At 35.1% G+C, this 19,340-nt stretch overlaps 1 protein-coding gene across 5 annotated transcripts; it reads right to left on the bottom strand.

Moving 5' to 3' along the window:
• Nucleotides 1-1,596: 1,596 nt before the first annotated feature.
• LOC125223237 (exportin-4) lies at nt 1,597-18,251 on the bottom strand. Of its 5 annotated transcripts, XM_048126288.1 has the most exons (32): nt 18,061-18,247; nt 16,921-17,008; nt 15,806-15,914; nt 14,991-15,089; nt 14,781-14,823; nt 14,466-14,537; nt 14,260-14,355; nt 13,875-14,111; nt 13,103-13,286; nt 12,028-12,139; nt 11,866-11,952; nt 11,405-11,543; nt 10,485-10,581; nt 10,330-10,395; nt 10,092-10,201; nt 9,322-9,426; nt 7,779-7,849; nt 7,429-7,504; nt 6,734-6,925; nt 6,376-6,447; nt 5,756-5,827; nt 5,415-5,479; nt 5,220-5,322; nt 5,007-5,138; nt 4,514-4,657; nt 4,012-4,119; nt 3,223-3,273; nt 3,046-3,123; nt 2,853-2,966; nt 2,540-2,736; nt 2,377-2,446; nt 1,597-2,223 (listed from the first exon to the last, which is right to left on the bottom strand). In XM_048126288.1, the coding sequence occupies exons 1-32, from the start codon at nt 18,157-18,159 to the stop codon at nt 2,035-2,037; spliced, it is 3,477 nt and encodes a 1,158-aa protein (XP_047982245.1). In that variant the 5' UTR covers nt 18,160-18,247; the 3' UTR covers nt 1,597-2,034. The 5 variants fall into 5 exon arrangements, 3 of the variants coding, with proteins under 3 accessions (XP_047982245.1, XP_047982254.1, XP_047982271.1); XM_048126297.1 differs by lacking the exons at nt 16,921-17,008; nt 18,061-18,247 and adding an exon at nt 16,157-16,175; XR_007176683.1 differs by lacking the exons at nt 1,597-2,223; nt 2,377-2,446; nt 2,540-2,736; ... (3 more) ...; nt 4,012-4,119; nt 4,514-4,657 and having other exon boundaries at nt 5,119-5,138; nt 5,443-5,479; nt 18,061-18,250.
• Nucleotides 18,252-19,340: the final 1,089 nt, after the last annotated feature.

The raw sequence follows: 19,340 nt of genomic DNA, 5'->3' as shown, positions 1-19,340 counted from the left end.
TGATAAATATTGGAGTAAAATACTTATCTTTTGATAGTTTCATTGGCATTGGAATTTGAGAAGAATAATAATTAAATATCGACAATTTGAATGTGATAATAATCATAATATCGGCAATATCCTTTTACATGTTTTGTTATTATTTTATTTTGACACACTTCGTTCTTCGACACGCGTGCACACATTTTGTGCATTGATTAAATATTGCTAAAGGTATTAATCGTGCTGATTATGTATTAATTGAATTGATTTATAAATTAATAATAGTGATTAAACATTATTTAAACTACCTACGCAATGTGGTGGGACACACATGAGATTATCTTTTTTATCCGTAGTATATTCAATGCAATGCACACTTTTGAATATTGTTTTCCTTTGAAGATTCTATACATTATCATTAATTGGTATTTTCTGAAAATATTGCAGGATTCATGTATTTTCATTTATAGATTTGGTTAATTAGATTTATTGTGTAAAGAGAATTAAGTAGAGAAATCAAGAGAATCAAGTAAAAGAAAGAACAAATTAAGAAAGAAAATATTTATTGTTCTTTGCCAAAAAATAAATTAACCCAATTATACTAAAACAACCCAAAAAGGAATGAAATATTATATTTATTTGCAGAAAATTAGGTGCTTGTATTAAAAGGTTTGTTTGACTTTCTAGTTTTTGTCAATAAAAACTTTATAAGCATAAAACATATAAAATATACTACTACCTTCGTCCCTGAAAGTTTGTCATACTTTAATTTTTACCATTTACCTTCGTCCCTGAAAGTTTGTCATACTTTAATTTTTACCATTTTTGATAGTGAACCTTATATTCCACTAACTCTCATTCCTATTCACATTTTATTATAAAACTAATATATAAAAGTAAGACTCACATTTCATCTAACTTTTTCAACTCACTTTTCATTATATATCTTAAAACCCATGCCAGATCAAAGTGGGACAATATTTGGAGAACGGAAGTAGTAATATTTTTACATTTTTCTAATTGAGTCATCGTATTTTGATATTTGATTGTTAGTAAAGATCTAGTTAAACAAAAGAAAAGACTAATTCATTTTTCAGAATTGGAAGTCTAAAGTTGAAACTAAAAGAGCTCAATTTTTACGAATTCTGGTATAATATCCAATTTTTAAAAAGTAATTAAAAGTTTGTCGACCCAATTTTTCATAAAAAAGAGTTTTTGTTGGTTTACTTTTTGAAAATTTATTTTTTAAAAACCAATAGACAAAAATTTAAAGACTGTATGACGATGGGCTCATCACAAGACCTTGGCGTCGTTATATTTCACCCACTTTTTGTTGTAATTAATATACTATAGTTTATAATAGTGATTCGAAGAGATAAAGTTGCATTAGCAGATGCACTAATCTTGCCTTAAACCATCATCATATTATAATGAATAAATAAACATAGTGATACATCAAATCCCGTGTTGAAAAACCAGTATCAAATCTAGACCTCATAGCATTCACGTTGAAATCTATAGATTCACTAGTGCTATTTACTTGCGAGCAATTTAGTGGGTAAGACATTTTCACACTGACCAATAGATAGGAGGTTCGAGTCATCACCCACGGGATAAATGTAAACCATTGTTGATCATCTTTAAACAAACTATTTATGACAAAAAATGGCAAAGCAATATAGTGTCAACAAATTGAGTATATCACATAGCCAATGCTTCAAAAACTAGAGGGTACAGAAATGGAACATTCGGCTAGCCTCTAAACAAAAATGATTATAAAACTGACTTGAAAAAGAAGAGGGCAAAGAGATGGGAACATTTGGCTAACCTCTAAGCAAAAATGAGGATGCTCTTCCAAAGCATTTGATATGGCATACGGAGCGAAAAACCTTCAGGTGTCGATTTTTTGCATTCTTGCAGCAGCATGTCCGTATCACAAACAAGTTCAGAGACAGGCTTCCAGCAATGAAACGACTGGAGATATATATGATTGTGGCACGGTCAAACATTGGAAAATACTCGATCTCCATATATGGTTGCTGCCTGCAAGTCTTAAACTGTGCGAAGGAATCCACGAACTTCTATGAGAAAACTGTGCAGGTTTTTTCTGAACTTCTGGTGGTTTAGTCGATCAAGTGTTGTAGAGAGATTATTGGAAGTTGTGAGCGCCTGGATGGCATTCGTTAACCGTGATCTGAATGTTGGAATCCTCTGCCTTTCTATCAACTCGTTCGCTAAACTCTGCAAGCCATATTTGTCTCAGAATTCTAAAGAACTCAGCAGAATGTAAAAGAAACAAGAGAGTGACAACTTATTGTTTTGATATAAGGGAGCATATCCATTTGAAACGTATTTGAAATCCCAAAACTAAAGAAACGTGACATCACAAGCTACCTGATAAGTACTCTGTTCACAGAGTATCAATGGTAGGAGTGCATCAGCTGCTGGGCCCACGAGATCAACGCTGTGACACAAAGCAAGATACGTGTTAATACGGCCTTCACACGTTCCATATTTCAGGCGGGGTTTAGATTTTAGATTTTTTTTGGCATCTAACCTGTAATCATCGAAAAGAAGAAGTTTCAGCAGTGAGCGAAGGAACTGGCTGAGAATCCCTTCACGAATATTTCCCTCAGGGTCCTTGTAACTGGAAGCGTGCGATCCGAGGCCAACTTTGCCAGCAACTCTGTCCTTGTAATGGTGGGATGCAAGTGCTTTTATAGATCTTAGACACAGATCCACCACTTCAATATCCTGACCACAAGGAAAATAACCGAGGATATATCAGATGAAAAGGGGAATGTTGTAAACCCATGGTAAATTGTACTTAGATTGGCTAGTGACTAGTGTAGAGCCATCATGCAGTCTACCTGATGATGAAGACCGAAATCAAGAGTTCCAAGTATGTGACTGAAGGCATCAACGTTTAGCTGCACGATTATTTCAGGATATACCTCCAGCATATGTGATAGCAGAGAAAAATACTGTCAAATAGCAAGAAGACTGCATTAGTTTCTGCCCAAATGCTAGCATGCCTCTCGCCCAACAAGAGAAGAGACTTACACTATTGCAAAGTTTAGGAAATTTAAGCTGGTCCGGAGTTATCAGAGGAGTTACTATGTGTAGACCCGTATATACGACCTATGATAGAAAGCAATCAGAACCAACATAGAAAACTGTTTAGACGAACTCAATTCAAGAGCCACCTATTTAACCTCATAAGATACTGTATGGACATACCTGAGAAATATTCGTACCATAAGTCTCAATGGGTTCGGATGCAAAGTCAACCTGCAAAAGCATATTTACATCAGACTTCACAGCAACCAACAAAAGAGGCACAATACTAAAGACATGCAGACTTTCACTCTAGTTCGATAGTATCAACTGAACCAAGTTGCCAATTTAATACCTAACCCAATTACTACCTATAATAATTAAAGTTATTAAATCTCAGCAGTTGATGAAAACACTCATAGTACTTTGTATTAGCGGTATCCAACAGTACCAAGTCCGTGAAATCATTACGTTAATTAGTGCTGCATTCAAGCATAGAAATGTTACCCCTCAAAATATAAATGAAAAGATTGAAAAAGAGATCACATTAGGAAAAAAGCTTTATAATGGTGGCTTAGGGACATTCTAAATCACCCTTATCTAAAAAAGGGAACTTGACCTAAAAGTATAAAACTGACGAAGTGAAAACATCCTTTCCTTGATGGTCATATGATACGGGTTCTCCTCATGGGATTTACTCGAGCACACATGTAACTTAAGCACCTAGTTAATTATTCTCTAAAAAAATCCACAGTAAATTTTACAAATGAAGGACAACAATTTGGTCGATATGAAATTTCCTGAGGGAAACACAGTTTCCAAGAGCAATGCCACTGATGATTATACGTTTCTTCATAACAATGGATGATAATGTGTAGAGACAAACAGTTTAGGTGCCGTAGTTAAAGGGAGTTTGCTAGGGGAAAGTGAAGAAAGTAATCTCTTGACTTGGATAACGGATAAAGGAGTTACCATATCTTTTGAGCATAGATTTGAGAGAAGTTGTAAAAGCGCCCTCAAATCCTTATATTTCTCCACATCTGCTTCATTGCGTAAGCTGTTTGAAAGGCCAACCGATATCTGAGGAAGCAGTCAAATTATATGGGTCAATTTTGTAACCATTAGTGGTGATTTTCATACTGCAGCTCATGCGGAGCATGCTTTCAGAAAATCCAATAGACACTGCAAGATAGCCAATTGTTTGAGACATAAAATGAAGAAAAAGTTGGTCATGCTATTTACTGATATTTCTAAAAACCAATCATCTCTATCGTGAGAGTGTGTGCATACTGCATAAATAGGCAGCTCTCTGTTTGCATTAAAACATATAGAGGTGCATGCAAACATAAAAACAACAGAATCCTACTTAAAATATATCATAACCATAGCGTAAACTAAAACAAATCTTGCCAGTTCATGTTGCTACAATCCGAACTATACATAAACAAACTGAAACTAGGGAAAAACTGTCTACCTTGCCAATGTTATGAGATGAGTATTGCTGAAGCAAACGCATACAGAAGTCAACCATGGTAGCAGTTTCATTAGCCTCTAAGTAGCTAATTTGGCTTTCCACCCAATCAGTGGCAAATTTGAGCAATTGGTAGACAACTACAAACTAGATAAGCAAAAAGTAGAAGAATAAATTAACTTCTTCAGGCCAAAATTAAACAATTCAAGATAAAAAAATATCTAAAATGTAGAATAAGGTTCAACAGTAATATTCCATCAAGCACTAAAACAATCATATTGGACCTGAATGGAGTTACTTTGAGAAATAGAGATTGAAGCCACGTGTCAATATTCAACAATATTCACCCAAGAAACAGAAAGGAAATGAAAGAAGATTGACTGAGTACGACGGATAGTAGCAAGTGTTATTCCATTTTCCTCTCAATTTGCATCAAAAACTACCTTTTCTACTGAAGCAAGTCTCAAAGATGTTCTAGAGAAGTATCTAACTTTACCTCATCTTTGTATGCTTGAAGAAATATCAGAACGGGATTCATAACAGAGAATCCCATTTCATAAATTGCCTTCTGTATACGAGGTTCTGAAACCCTGGCAACTCCCCGAAGTCGCTCAAACAAGCAACTAACCTACGGGGTGTCATGAAGAAATTGTCATATCATGTTTGGTAATTGCTTCTAGCATAAGAATACACAGTGACAAAGTCTTACCAACAAAATGATATCAGGCTGCAGAGCAATGCTTTTGAGATCATGCTTGCTTGACAGTTCCACCAGGTAAGCTGTCATATGGTTTGTAAGACTTCTTATGAACCTACACACCATTTCAATAAAGAGTGGAATATTTAAAATTGTGATAAGTGGTGATAGCTAGACACAGAAAAGCTCTTGCAAGAAAGTACTCACTCATTTGATGCCTCAGAATTTTTAATACCTAAAGCTGAAAGGGCAAGTGTCTGAGCAAGGGACCGCTGAAATAAAACAAATACTCCGCTTTATTCAAAAAAAAAACAAGGAGCTTGTGACAGAGAGATGCTGAAGAGTTGATGGAACTATAGCATTACAAAGAGCAAGTGAAAGACGCAGTAGCTTATCTAGCAAAAGATGATATCAGTTGGGCACCTATTAATGGACTCTTAGTTTGCTATCTAATTGTAGCAAATTGTACATCAGTTAGGATAAACTTATTTTTTCCCTAAATCTAGAGATCTTGATTAAAGAGGATATTGAAATTAGAATACACTGACCTGGTGAGCAGCATTTAATGACAACAGAGCTCGTTCATTACAGAAAGCATTCACTAAATCACGCCAAGAATCCTGCATGAATTTATTCGAAAATTTGCGTTACATAACATAATGGATAAAATTAGAATCTAATCTGTGAAATAAATAAGTCAATGCTATTGGAAGATGTCAACACTCAGCAGACATAAAATACATAGTCATTGAGCAGAAACATTGTGCTTTTTCCTTTTAGGGGAATGAATCTAGCCAAAAACCAGTGTCAGCATCAGAGTCAAAAGAGCGATTGAAGGTCCAGAATCCCTTTAGAAAATACTGCCTCATATAAGCAAACAAGAACATCTTATAAATTCTAAACTAAAAAAAAGGATGCACGAGGGTAAATGCGAAAATACAATAATCACAGGAGTCTTATCCAAATCTCACCTCCCTCAATTCTACACCAGGTACAAAAAGCACAAAAAGTAAAATACATTGCAAGGTCACGGATAAAAGCCCCTCAGAATAGACCTAAACTCATAGGGTATATAACTATCTTCAAATGAAGAGCAGGAGAAAGTATGTTAAACGAGAAAAAGAGGAACTGATAGACAATTGTACATGTGCACAGATATGTTACTGACCAGGGTGACAAGATGATTAATAATATTCCTTCGCTTTACAAGTGAATGAAGCAACTGGTAACATGTGAGTGCCTGCCATTGGAAAAAAAAGAAAGAGGTTATAATCCCTTCAGCCATCATATTTTGCATTAAAAAGGTTCTGGGCACCGTGTCAGACACAGCAAAAGAATATCACCCTGGCATAACATAGTCCAATATTTAGCTATCCAAGTAAATAAACCATTGAGATAAGGGGGCAAAACAGATAAAAAGGCTAAGGGTATACAAGACTTTATACACCTGAAAAATGACATGTGAAAACTACTAATTGCGAATAGCCTAATAACTCCAAAATCAAAAACAAGATACAGATATATACCTGCAAGTCCTTCTCCCCGGGATAAGAAACAAATGTGCTCGAAGAGATGCGAATGATAATATCTAGCACAACCTTCCCATGATTAGTTTCTCCATAGAAACTAATCAATGCATTTTTGGAGTGTTTTTTTCCAGATCCATCAGGTATCAGGAGGTACGTTGACATCCATCGCGCCAGGAACCACACAACTGCCTGCAATATTAAGATAATAGTGTCAATAACCAACATCGAAGAATACAATGTAATGGAATATCTCTCAACCCCTCTCTCTCTCTCTGCCTCAAATCAAATCAGAACTACACTTGCAGGTTGTGAAAAATAGTTTGATTAGTAAAAGTGGGATAGCTCTATGGAACAATAGTTCCAAGAAGAGAAATATTGAAGACACTACGAAGATTTTGAAATTTTTATTTATTGAAACTCTACAAGCAACCCCTAAACCTAGATCATACCTCCTTGAAAGGAATACAAATTTTAAGATACCAGCAATACAATAACATTAATCACCCCAATTTGAGGAACAGTATGCCCCATGTAAGTTCAGATATGATGCATGATGAGCAATAGACTCAAAATTACTCGATCAACAGAACAAGATTGATTCCATCTGTTGAAGATAAATTCTTTCTTTTGAACAATTAAACAAAAATGCAGCAAGTTGGCAATGAAATTGGTCTGAAGAAGAATTGAAGTACCTCCATGAGACGAGGACTAAAAAAGGATGCTCTCAGTTCTGGATCTAAACTTTGCTCAGCAAACGCAATAATTGTGCTGCAAGAAATTCATTAAAAAAAATAAAGTGCTTAAGAGAACTATCCTAAGACACATTTATGCTTTGACTGAAATAGAGACACGAAAGAATGCAATTCCCATTTCCGTACAACAGTTTTTGGACACCGTATGCAAAAAACTGGATGTTCAAAATATTCATAACATCATAATAGTATGAGTGTATGACTTAACAGTTAACATAAAATTGGACTGATTTGACAAACTCCAGCCCAATAAATTCATTTCATCTAACAAATACAATGAGAAAACCTACCTACAAAGTGATACAACTGGGTGTTTATCCACCTCCATATTAGTATAATGACTATCTATCTCCTTTGGTACCTGACAGTTTCACAACAAATCAAACTGTCAACACTTCGCGATTCTGTCATTCTTTGAAACCCCTGCAAGCATACAGGTTTAACAGATACTCCATCTGTCCCCTAAAAATAGAGACTTTGGGGACGTCACTAGTTTTAATGCGAAATTGGTAACGTATGAGAGAAAGAGAAAGTAATTGTAAGTAATGTTAGTGGATGGTGGGAACCACCCTATTAGAAGTGTAATGTGTGGTGAAAAGATTTCCAAAAAAAGAAAGTGGACTAATTTTGTGGGGTGGACTAAAATGGCAAAAGATGAGTTTTTTTAGGGACGGAGAGAGTATACTGTAAAACTATTTCTTATGATTGTAAACAGAAGTGACACTTTTTTAAATGGTGAAGTCAAGGTAAGGTCTTTTCTCCCTCCCCAAGTATAGTCCTATAGACATAAGCAGTAAACTGTTGTGGTAGTCTGTACCGCCCAAAATTTTAATTTCAAATTTAAAAGATATAAGACAATATAAATCAATATAATTGATATGAAAATAAACGTTACTATAACAGATGAAATTAATATCATGTAATTGCGGAGCCACAGTTGATCTTAATGCAACAGCAAGTAGTCTATGAAAAGAATGAAAATTTAACAGCATAACATACTTGAGTTTCAAATACCAAACTCAGAAGAAAATAAAATAAATTCAGAAACAGAACATATACAAAGCTAAAAATAATGCTAATATGGAAATGACAAATCAAAGAATGCTACATTAAGAACTTTCACCAGGACAAATATATAATTGTACCAGAATAAGATGCCACCAGAGAGCAACTGAGATAATTTTTACATTTTATGAGTGAATAATACAGTTGTTTGAGAAATTAATAGGCCCAAGGAATATGACAAGATTTTCAGAAAACACCTTAGACCTTACATAAAGAAATTGGCAATCTGCAAATTTTAAAAAAGATAGATCTGAAGGAGGAAACGAAACCATAAAGCGTTGCACAAAAGATATGCAAAGTCATGGAAAAATCATATCCTAGCTTCTTTCTTTGCTTGACCCCTTTTATCGGAGATAGAACTTCAACCACTTTATAATGACTTGAAAGTATACATAAACAGAGAACATAATTATCCTCCTAATTGTTTACACCACACATCACTATGTATGGGGTCCTTCAGCAGTAGAAACTCACTGCACTTTAAGAAACAGTCCAACTATAATCCTTCTAGGCAATGGTTAAAATAACCAATTCAGATGCAAATTAATAACAAACAACCATAAGAAATAAGTACAAAGTAAGTTTATGGGAGTGAATTAGTGATAGAATTGACAAGAACAACACTAAAACTCAAGAGTAGTCCTATTTTGTTGATGTATACTGAGGCAGCATCAACAACTCAACTTACATTATAAATAAATAGATCAACAGAAACATAAAAACATAACTGCAAAGGAGAAGTGTGAGGAAGAAACTAAAATTCATTACCAAAGGAGTTTCACCCTGTCCTTCATCAGCCAATACATGCCCAAAAATGAGTAAGAGAGAATAAAGTTCTTCCAAAGTTTCAGTTGGATCCCTTATGCCTCTGCCCTACATTTAGCGTGAATGATGAAACACAGGCACAAAAGCAGATAAAAGAACTTATTATCAATGCACTACACAGACAAAGACATAAAATGCAAAAACTTCATGGATCTCAAAACAGCCAACTTTTATAAATAAAAACTATACAGAGAGATTGAACTCATATTCCAAGTAGCATAGGAATGACTAGCTAGGTCATCAGGTTAAAAGTTCAGAATCCAGAGTAAAATCCTCAAACCAACAAAACAAAGCATGAAGGCTTAGTTTAGAAATAACGGAAGATCTTTTGTCAAAAGGACTTTTCTTTCCTTCTCTTTTTCCTATAGACAGGGGGTCTGATGTGACAAAGGATAACAGGGGCCAGGGGGGGTGCCGGGAGATGCCACGAATGAATATATAAAGCTTCGCTAATTTGCAGGGTTAATAATCACTCAAATCATAACTCAACAATTAATAGATATATCAGTTTTGATCAATATACAAGCAATTGAAGGAAATCTAAGACAATTATGAATATCAACAAATTATACAATCTTTTATAGAACAGTGCTTAGTTCAAATGATTTGGCAAGAATAACAGTTTGAAGCTTTTTGTGTTAATGCAGGATGACTGGGGAGGCAAAATATTATTCTTTAGGATATGCGTAAGTATAGGAATTAAAATAGAGTACCTGATGAAGCATCATAATACGCTCAGAGAAACATTTGGTGAGAAATGGGATTGTGGACCCCAGAGCTGCTCTAGCAATAAGAGCATAGGAGCTCAATCTTTCATCCATAGCTACAAAGAGAAAACACATAAGCACAAACCAGAAAAGAAATCACACTAATTCTAGAGATGACTAAAGTGGCAACTACTATGACCTCAACATGGACAAAAAATAAGCTAGTTAGCAATTTACCACTTACCAGCGATCGAAGCCTGAGCATAATTAGGTGCATCGTCATCATCACTGAAGGCTGATGCAGAAGCACCTATATATAAGATGAAAAGGTCAAATATTAGCAACACATGCAGCCAATGTCAAAGATACTATGGTGAAGAGCATGACGAATGACGATACCCTTTAATTCAGATTCCACAATCAATTCAAAAAGATTGGCTGCAGCGCTAATGCCTTCAGATGGAAGCATATTACTTTGTCCACTAACCTCCAATTGCTGCAGTGATTTAATCAAAGAGGAAAAAGAAATTCATGTTCAGTTCACTACCCACTTGCTATATATACTGCCCAAATATATCTACAAAGTCAGTAGATACTCCGATAAGCTGTGAGGAGTGGCAAACAAGTTGCCAAAAGCCTGGGTCCAAATTTACAGCGGAGTATCTTACCAGCATGGAAATTGAGTACTCTAGGGCCCCAATAGAAAATATTGGAAAATTATGAAGTGGACAAATTTATTGACAATGCAGCAAGCTAAGTCTATACTATTAATATGGGTGAAATTTAGGTGAATCCATTGCGATAGTGAAAATATCAACCCATCCTACATCAGTTCAGCAACAATAAAGAATGCAAGTATTCTTACATTACCCATAAGTGTATTGAATTCAGCCATCACCATACCAGAAAAGCATAATGCAGTAACTAGTATGGCCATCCAAAGCTGTCCCCTGATTGACATCTATGGTAAAATAGTACATTTTGGGCAGATTCAAAACACAAAGAATAATCTTCCACTTTTCCATCATAAATGAATGAGATACTTATCTTTCTACTAGGATGGCACCAAACAAGATTTACAGAGAGTGTATATGAACTTAGATATATTCATTTCAAATTAGGAACTACAAACCCAACTTTCCTAGACAATAATTGCCAGAAAATGCAGTTTTATTGTCTAAAAAGTAGAGTAGATAGGGATTTTCTACTAAGCCATGCTCACAACAAAGGTACATACGCAATAGAACACTGAAACGTAAGCATATATGCCTGTATTTAGGTATAAGAGGAATACAAGCTAAGGCAGTAATGACAGGTACCTGGAGAAGGGTCGTCCAAGTATCTAGTAAAATATCACGTGCTACCCAGCTCCATGTTTCATCATCTGTTTGATTTTCCGCTAGGTCTTTGTAGACTTCACGCATCAGGGCAGATAATAGAGTGAGAGTTCCATAAGGCCTGCACATTACATAAAACCACACTACAGTAGAAAGAACACAAGCAAACTAATACAGTCTAGAATATTAACTCATTCGTCTTCAGGCGGTCTAGAAAGTGTATCTTGTTTCTAACTTTGAGGGGGCATTTATTTATCAAAATACTTGTTAAAGAACATCACAAGTGCTTTTCAGGAATAGATCATGGTGTTCAGATTGACATTCACGCTTTTTCTGTCATGTATGTCGGTGTGGTCAGAGAACAGGCAAGAGTATTTAAGCAAAGATAACTATTTGCCCTAAGAAAAATTCAGGTATAATACAACTACTAGTATTTAACCTACCTCAAAGATTTAAGTAGCTCATCAAATATGAGTGGGGTAGTCACAGTTGCTATCGACAAAAGTGCACGGCAACCATCCAGCAGTTCACTGAAAACATTAGATAAGCAATATGAAGAATAGCATGATATGCAACAAGTGAGGCATAGTCACTGAAATAAATACCTATCACTTTTTCCCAATTTTATTGCCTGTGTAACTGCATCTGGAGGTTCCATCCACTGTACAATCCCAGCCAATAGTTGCAGAAGGTGCTGCTTTTGTGTGTTTCCGCTGTCTAAACAATAATAAATATAAGTAGTGAAAACACTAAAGTTGAATAATCATTCACAAACAGGTAGTAAGACATTTTAAGAAAACATTCTGAAAAAGCATAATAGAAACCAAAAAATAAAATCATGTACAGAAAAGGCAAGAAAGGCTTCAGTTACAACAGAGGTCCTTAGAGAGTTAGAAAGATAGTTGGTGTGTCCTGACTCCAGATTGATAACTTAGTGGGGGCGAGTGCGAGAGTTAATGGTGGGAAAAGAGTGATAATTTAGAGGTTTCCTGCAAGTGATTAACTAGATCTTTCCTTCCTCAATATGGTTCAGATTGCACATACATGAAATTACCAGGAGAGCCACAAATACCAACAAGATTCAGTTCTTAGCTAATCTTGTTAAGGAAACCACCAGCTCGTGGTTTTATTCAATGAAGACATTCTTATTTCAAATCTCTCCAACTGGGTTTCGTAAGTGTGCAACTTAAGATTGGATACATTTTTTTACATGCTCTTCATGCAAAAGAGTGTTGGAGAAGTATGGCACTTATTGAGCTGTCCCAAACACATATACAGAAGTTTATGTTCTAAAATAGGTGGCTGTTACAGTAAATGAGGGCTAATTTTTGAAAGGCTACTGTTCTTGCTCTTTGTTAATCAGAGAAAAATAATCAGAATTTTTTTGAGGATCTTGAAAATTCATTGGAGGTTGCATGGGGGAAGTTTGAAAATCAAAATAACTATGTGGATTTCCCGAATAGGGGGGTTAAATAAAACAGTCTGTTATGCTATTAGAGATTGGAGCCCCTCAGAATTCTAGGATTATATTTGAAGTTTGTTTACTATGAAATTGCATGGATGCTGCATGCCCATTTATACCCTATTACTAAATTATGCTTACGGTGTAATTGTGTGGATTCCCATCTCCAGACAGTAGTGCTTTCAACAAATGTATTTTTCGAGAAAAGGGAACAATACCAGATGGAAAGATTGCTCCTGTGAGGGAGAAAAACTGCACCAAAAGTTTTCGAGCAGAAACTGCAAGAGGGCAGTCGATCCAGAATCCTTCACTGGAGAACTTTTGCCTCAGAGCAGTGTAGAAGTTTGAAAGCCATCCAACATGACCACTTGAAATCAACAGCTCACGCCAGGCAGGTCCAGGCTTCAAGCATCAAAAGGGGGAAATAAGTATAAAATAAATAGTATAAGTTCACCATGATAATTTATATTCCAACATGCGGACAGGTATGCTGTGGAAACAATGGTACTTGGGTAATTAATGAACACATTTTACCAAATATATCAAATTGAAAACGAAACTGATGAAGCGTGACCAATGGAGAGAAACCACAAACATTCAAAACCAGTCATAGGTGAGTTATTCTGGTGACTAGCAAATCAGTCAGCACTAAGCCCTGATAGAGTCAAAGTTACTTATAGCCTACCTAAGGCACGAAAAATAAGAGGACAACTTCTTGGTTGAACTTATAAATGTTCTCCTGGAGCTTCTCTTGTTTCCAAAAGTATCCAATTGTATTTATACTTCATTACAGTAAACATTTTATTTGAAATTTGCTAACAAGTTCATAAATAAGTTGCCCACAGGACTTTTCTCTAGAGAATAACTATCAATGTGTCCAATATAGCAAATAATCTTAAAAAAAGCCCCAGAATGATTTAGTCAAATTACAAAACTTCCAACAACCCATCTCTATCAGGACCAGCTCATTTAATTGTGGTTATAACTGACCTGGACTAAAATGCATTCGGTCCTTCTAGAATTTTCTTGCTTCATCACGCTCTGAAACAAATCCATCCCCCTTTTTGAGCTGTCAACAGCATTCTTGCCTCGGAAGTCCCAATTTAGGATTTGAAGCATCAAACGTAGTGCTGATGAACAGACTTTTACTTCAGGAACTTCAGAGTCAGCTTCAATAATTCTATTTGACACGTTGAAAGCAGCATGTTGTACCCAACTGTAGAATACCTATGAAAAGTGAAATACAATTACTTTTGAACATAAATCAGGAGTCTAGCCATCCATTTGGAATTACCGGTTGGTGGTGAGGCCATAGAAGGAAAAGAAAAGAAAAACCCTAAAGAAAGTATTTGCATAGTTCCATATAATCACAAACCTTAAGGTAGTCATGCTCTAACGACATTAGGCACTGCTCATGAAATTCTCTAGGAAGGCCCATTGCAGTAGATGTAGAGGGTGAAAACTCCGACACCTGTTGGAAAATGGCATTTGTGCAGTATAAATGATCTTTTTACAATAAAAACATTTTACAAATAAAAACAAATGGCTAGCTTTGCTGGCTGTAATTGACTAGATGAGTACCAATGATTCCAGAAAACTGATTCCAGAATACTGCACAGCCAAGCCATGGGTTCCATCAACAGCTTGTTTCACCTGCAGCATATTGCAAGTAAGAACAATTGACTGACCAGTCTATCGGAGGCAGCTGCCCCTTCAGACTTCTAGCTCCAAAACTAAATAAAAATGACCCAGAGAAGTAAATGAAGTGTGCGTGTGAAGCAGAAAAGTTAATTGACCGACAGAAACTAATAATCACATCGCAGACAGACCAATAAACATCTTACCACTCCAAAAGTACGTGGAAGGATTAAAAAACAATATAAGAGCCGTCATTACCTCGAGGAAGAATGCCTCCTTTTCCAAAGCTGTAAAATCAAGCCTGGTCAAAGAAACAAAATGCGCCCTTTAATGAGAAAATAACAAAGAGAATAAATTATAGGGGATTTTTCAGTGATTTACAAGGTAAGGGTATCTTAATAGGTATAAACATGGAGGAAAATGCCATCCCCTTTTAGGGTTTAGGATTTAGGATGACCAGAAACTTACCAGCCCCTTTTCAACAACTGTGCAGCCACTGATGCAACCTTCGCTATGACATAACCCTCTGGTAAATTGGCATGCTTCATTATAAAGCATAAGCAGAAACTGCATAAAATAACTTAATGGTAAGTGAAGAATTACAATACAATAACCTGCATAAGAAGAATGCAAGAAAGTAGAATAATTTATCATATTAGCACTTCCTGCATGACTGCTGCTAAATGGGCAAGGCATGCTATTTAGCCGACAAACGCAATTGATCAAGTTGAAGAAAATCAGTACGGCAAAATGACTACTAAATGGAGAACTTACAGACAGTCAGTGATTTACTGCAAAGCACCAAGATGACAAAGCAACACCACAAAAGAATTAATAGGTAAGTTGGTTGTTCATTCTATAGATTCAGCACAACGAAAAGTCGTTATCAATGTAATGTCTTTGCAATTATTTTCAGCATTCATAGAAGGTGCTGTTAGTCCTAAACCCATAGAGAGTTGGTGGTTACATCAAGTTTTGTACAGTTGTGCCTTGTCCTTGTGCCTTGATAGGAAAAGAGACCAAGAAGCTTTCATGATTGCATTTTTCCGCCTACACATGTTCTCTAACAAGTAAAACAACTAATTAAGAAAAAAAAAACATACTGCTAGCACATAATATTGGGACACCCTAACATTCTATTCTCATGACTAATAGAAACTCATCCTATATAAAACTAATTTTATTTGTTTAACTAATTGAACATCCTTAGACAAATACTCCATATCGTCTAACATCGTGATAGTACACATGCAAAGAAATAAAATGCAATTTTCTGGAGTTACCTAATCAATCCTCTTCTGTCATCTGTCTCAAGGAATCCCCATTCCCGTATTCCTGCATCCCTAATTGCTCCTGCAGCCTGAAACCTTGCAAGGGGCAGCTGAGAGTTTTCTGAAAGGTCAAACTACTTTCAGCAAGAGCGATGTTTCCTTATTTTATGGCCAATAAAGATACTCTGGAGTAACATAAATGAACACTTCTGAAAGAGGAAACTTATATTAATTTTTTCAAGAGCCAAAAAACACCACATGTGCCATTCACTAATTCTGAAGCAACATTCTTTAGCATTTTTGTAAGCATGTATATGTAATTATGCATGAATGTTTTGTATGCGAACGAGGCAGGTGTCTCACCTGCCTCAAGTCACACTGAGACAGCCTAGTGTTTTAGGGATCAATGGATGGAAGAGGTAGCCGCCTCACCAGAATATCATTAAGCATTTCCAAACAATAAAATGCCAAAGCATTTTCTAATGGGGCCTAGCTGTCAATCTTGAAGTTCACAGCTACATAGATACATATACATAAAAGCACAGGAAAAAGACTTTCTCTAGTGACCAATTAGAGTGAATAGATGGAAACTATGTCCAACAGCCAGAAGAGTCAAACGGGAACTGATATGATCAACAATTATCAAATAAATGAGTAAGATAAATATGATTACTTCTGGCATATGTTTATCATGCTGCTGTCACTGGATAAGGCCCAACATTACAGTAACAGCTGAATGGTACGCACTTCCAAAATTAATTCCTTGGGAGAATATTGAGGTTAATAGTAGTTCCTCTTACTTATTAGATTATTTCGATCATAGATAAAAGAGAAAAACGAGTTCAGCTACACATATGTTCCTCCTATAAATCGAAATCTGCTTGAGTAAGTTACAACAAGAATCTGATATCTTCTTTACCCATGTGGTGTTAGTAACAGCGGCTTCAGACTACAAATTTATGCATCGTATTAGCTACAGATAAATTCATAGTAGTATTAGCTACAGATGAATTCATAGTAGTATAATCCTTTGTCACTACAAATAGAAATACTTAGTGTTCAATAAAATTTGGTTGAAAGAAAATATGGATGCGTGTTGTAGAATGTAGAGAGCTGCTTAAACATACCTACAATAAATTGGCATGTCCGGTATGGATGAGGAGATTGGCTTAGTGATAATAGAGTTGCTTCAGCAGCAGCTGGATTGGCATGCATCTGTTAAGTTTTTCCCAAATCATTGCCGTATGCCCATGTACCCCAACAAGTAAAAATAAACAAATAATAAAAACAAGGTTTCAAGATTTCAAAATCTTAAAACAAATGAAAAGAAAATTAAAGTATTCATTTATGTAAAGTAAGCACATTAGTGTATGGTGACTTTTTTGTGTTTAGAATCACAGCTCTTGTTCATTTAAAATCCCGATAATGATTCTATGAGATTATAAGTTTATTTAATCTTTAATCTTTCAAATACCAAACTGCAACTACCATTCTATTTGATTGCATAGTCTTGACGACACCTATAAGAATACGCTTATAAAATAGGACATCTTGCAAAGATGGTGTTAAGATATCTTCTCGTGACTATAGAACTATGATCAGGGCAGCCAGATAAGCTTACCCTTGAATTGATGCCAGCCAAGAATATGTACTCAGATTGAATGGTTAAACTATCACAAACCTGATTGTGGCTTAGTTGGAAATATCATATGTTTATGGCATAATGTAATAACCATCAGGACGTTTTCCACGGAACCAACTCACCGAAACAGATTACAAAACTTAAACTACGAAAAACGTAAAAAATTTAAGCAAATGCCATAACTTGAACCAGTAGCTGTAGTGAGTAGCAATCCAAACACAAAGAACATTAAATTCAACCAAACTAGCTATACCACACACTACCACATCTTCATTTGATTCTTAGATAAAAAAGCAGCCGGATCTACTTAATCTCCTGGCACAGGTTCCACTCGAGCTACTCAAATTCGATTCAACCTGTGGTGGCATAAGTCCTCCCGATTTTCCTAACAGCTATGCATCAGCATTTTTCATCATATACTAGTAATCTGGCAACATAAACAGGCAATCGCATAATACAAAACGCTGACTAAATGTAAATCTTCCTAATACGATTTCACATGTATTGCTACTGATTCTGCTTGCTCCGGTTACCAATCCAATCACGCGATAATCAATAGAAGGCTCGGCTAGCTAATGAATACAATAGGTAAGGGTTTTTTAAGTCGATTAATAGATTGAACAACCTGAATAGAACTGCAGGCGAGTTCAACAGCTTGCATGGTAGCTTGAAGCTGAGCCATATCCGCTGCTTCTGTGGTCTGCGGAAAGCTTTGTGCCATCATCTCTCCTCCGAAATGGCACTGCTAGAGAGAGAGACACGGAGAGGGAGAGGGAAAGGGAGAGGGAGAATGATAATTGTTTTTTAATAGTAATAAATTAATAGAGAGCAGGTTTTATGCTCTGCTAATTTCTTGTATTACGCGAATTTTATTTTTTAGGGGATTTACTTGAATCCAATTAAAGTGAAATTATGATAAGTTTGAAACTTTATTTATTTTTTTATTAGTAGTAGTAATTCTAAATGGCAAATTGTGAGGTTGTATTTTTCACTACAAATTCTTAATGGCAAATTGTGAGGTTGTATTTTTCATTTTTCCATGTAAGCCGTGTGGGTGTGATATAACTTATAAACTTCATAAGTTATTGGGGGGAAATAAAATTCATGTAGCTACTTGAACATATTTACACAGAGCTTAAATCATTATACTAAGAAATTGTATAAATATATAGCATCATAAAAATGAGACCATTATACCAATATATAAATAGTACTTATTGAGCATTGTTCTCGTTTTATCTGTATTTAATGCTAGTAATTATTATTACTAATGTTATTTATTTTCAAATTATATAAAAATCAAAGCTCAGTTAGATCAATATTTTAATTATTTAATATATCTAAATTAAATTAAATGTATAAACACATCACTCTCTTATAGTATTAACTAGTATTAATATCCGTGCCGTGCACATGACATAGGAATTTTTTTTTAAATGAATACAAATTATAATGAATATATAGAAAATAAGAATTCAAAGGGTTATGTGATTTTCAAATTATGAATAGCACAAATCTAAAATAATTCATCAGAAATAAGAATTAAAATAATTATGCGACTTACACAAGAAAGAAATATACCTCTCTCATTTCACTCCAATTGAAACATTTTCTATTCGGCACACGATTTTATACATATTCAATTTATGAAGTTAGTGAAGAAGAATAAAGTAAGTCACGAAGAGAATATGAGATAATGATGATTATATTTAATGAATATGTGTTAATTAGAATAAGATACTAAAAAGGAAAACGTGCGCTTAAGGAGGACAGATGTTGAAACTTGAATGACAATATTTTAATGTTAGTATTTATAATTACTAATGTTGTTTATTTTTAAATTATATATAAAAAACAAAGCTCAGTTGATCAATATTTTAATTGAATGACAATATTTTAATGTTA

Source organism: Salvia hispanica, chromosome 1 (genome assembly GCF_023119035.1).
Source record: "Salvia hispanica cultivar TCC Black 2014 chromosome 1, UniMelb_Shisp_WGS_1.0, whole genome shotgun sequence".
Taxonomy (NCBI): Eukaryota; Viridiplantae; Streptophyta; class Magnoliopsida; order Lamiales; family Lamiaceae; genus Salvia; species Salvia hispanica.
This window is presented reverse-complemented; position numbering and strand designations above follow the sequence as displayed.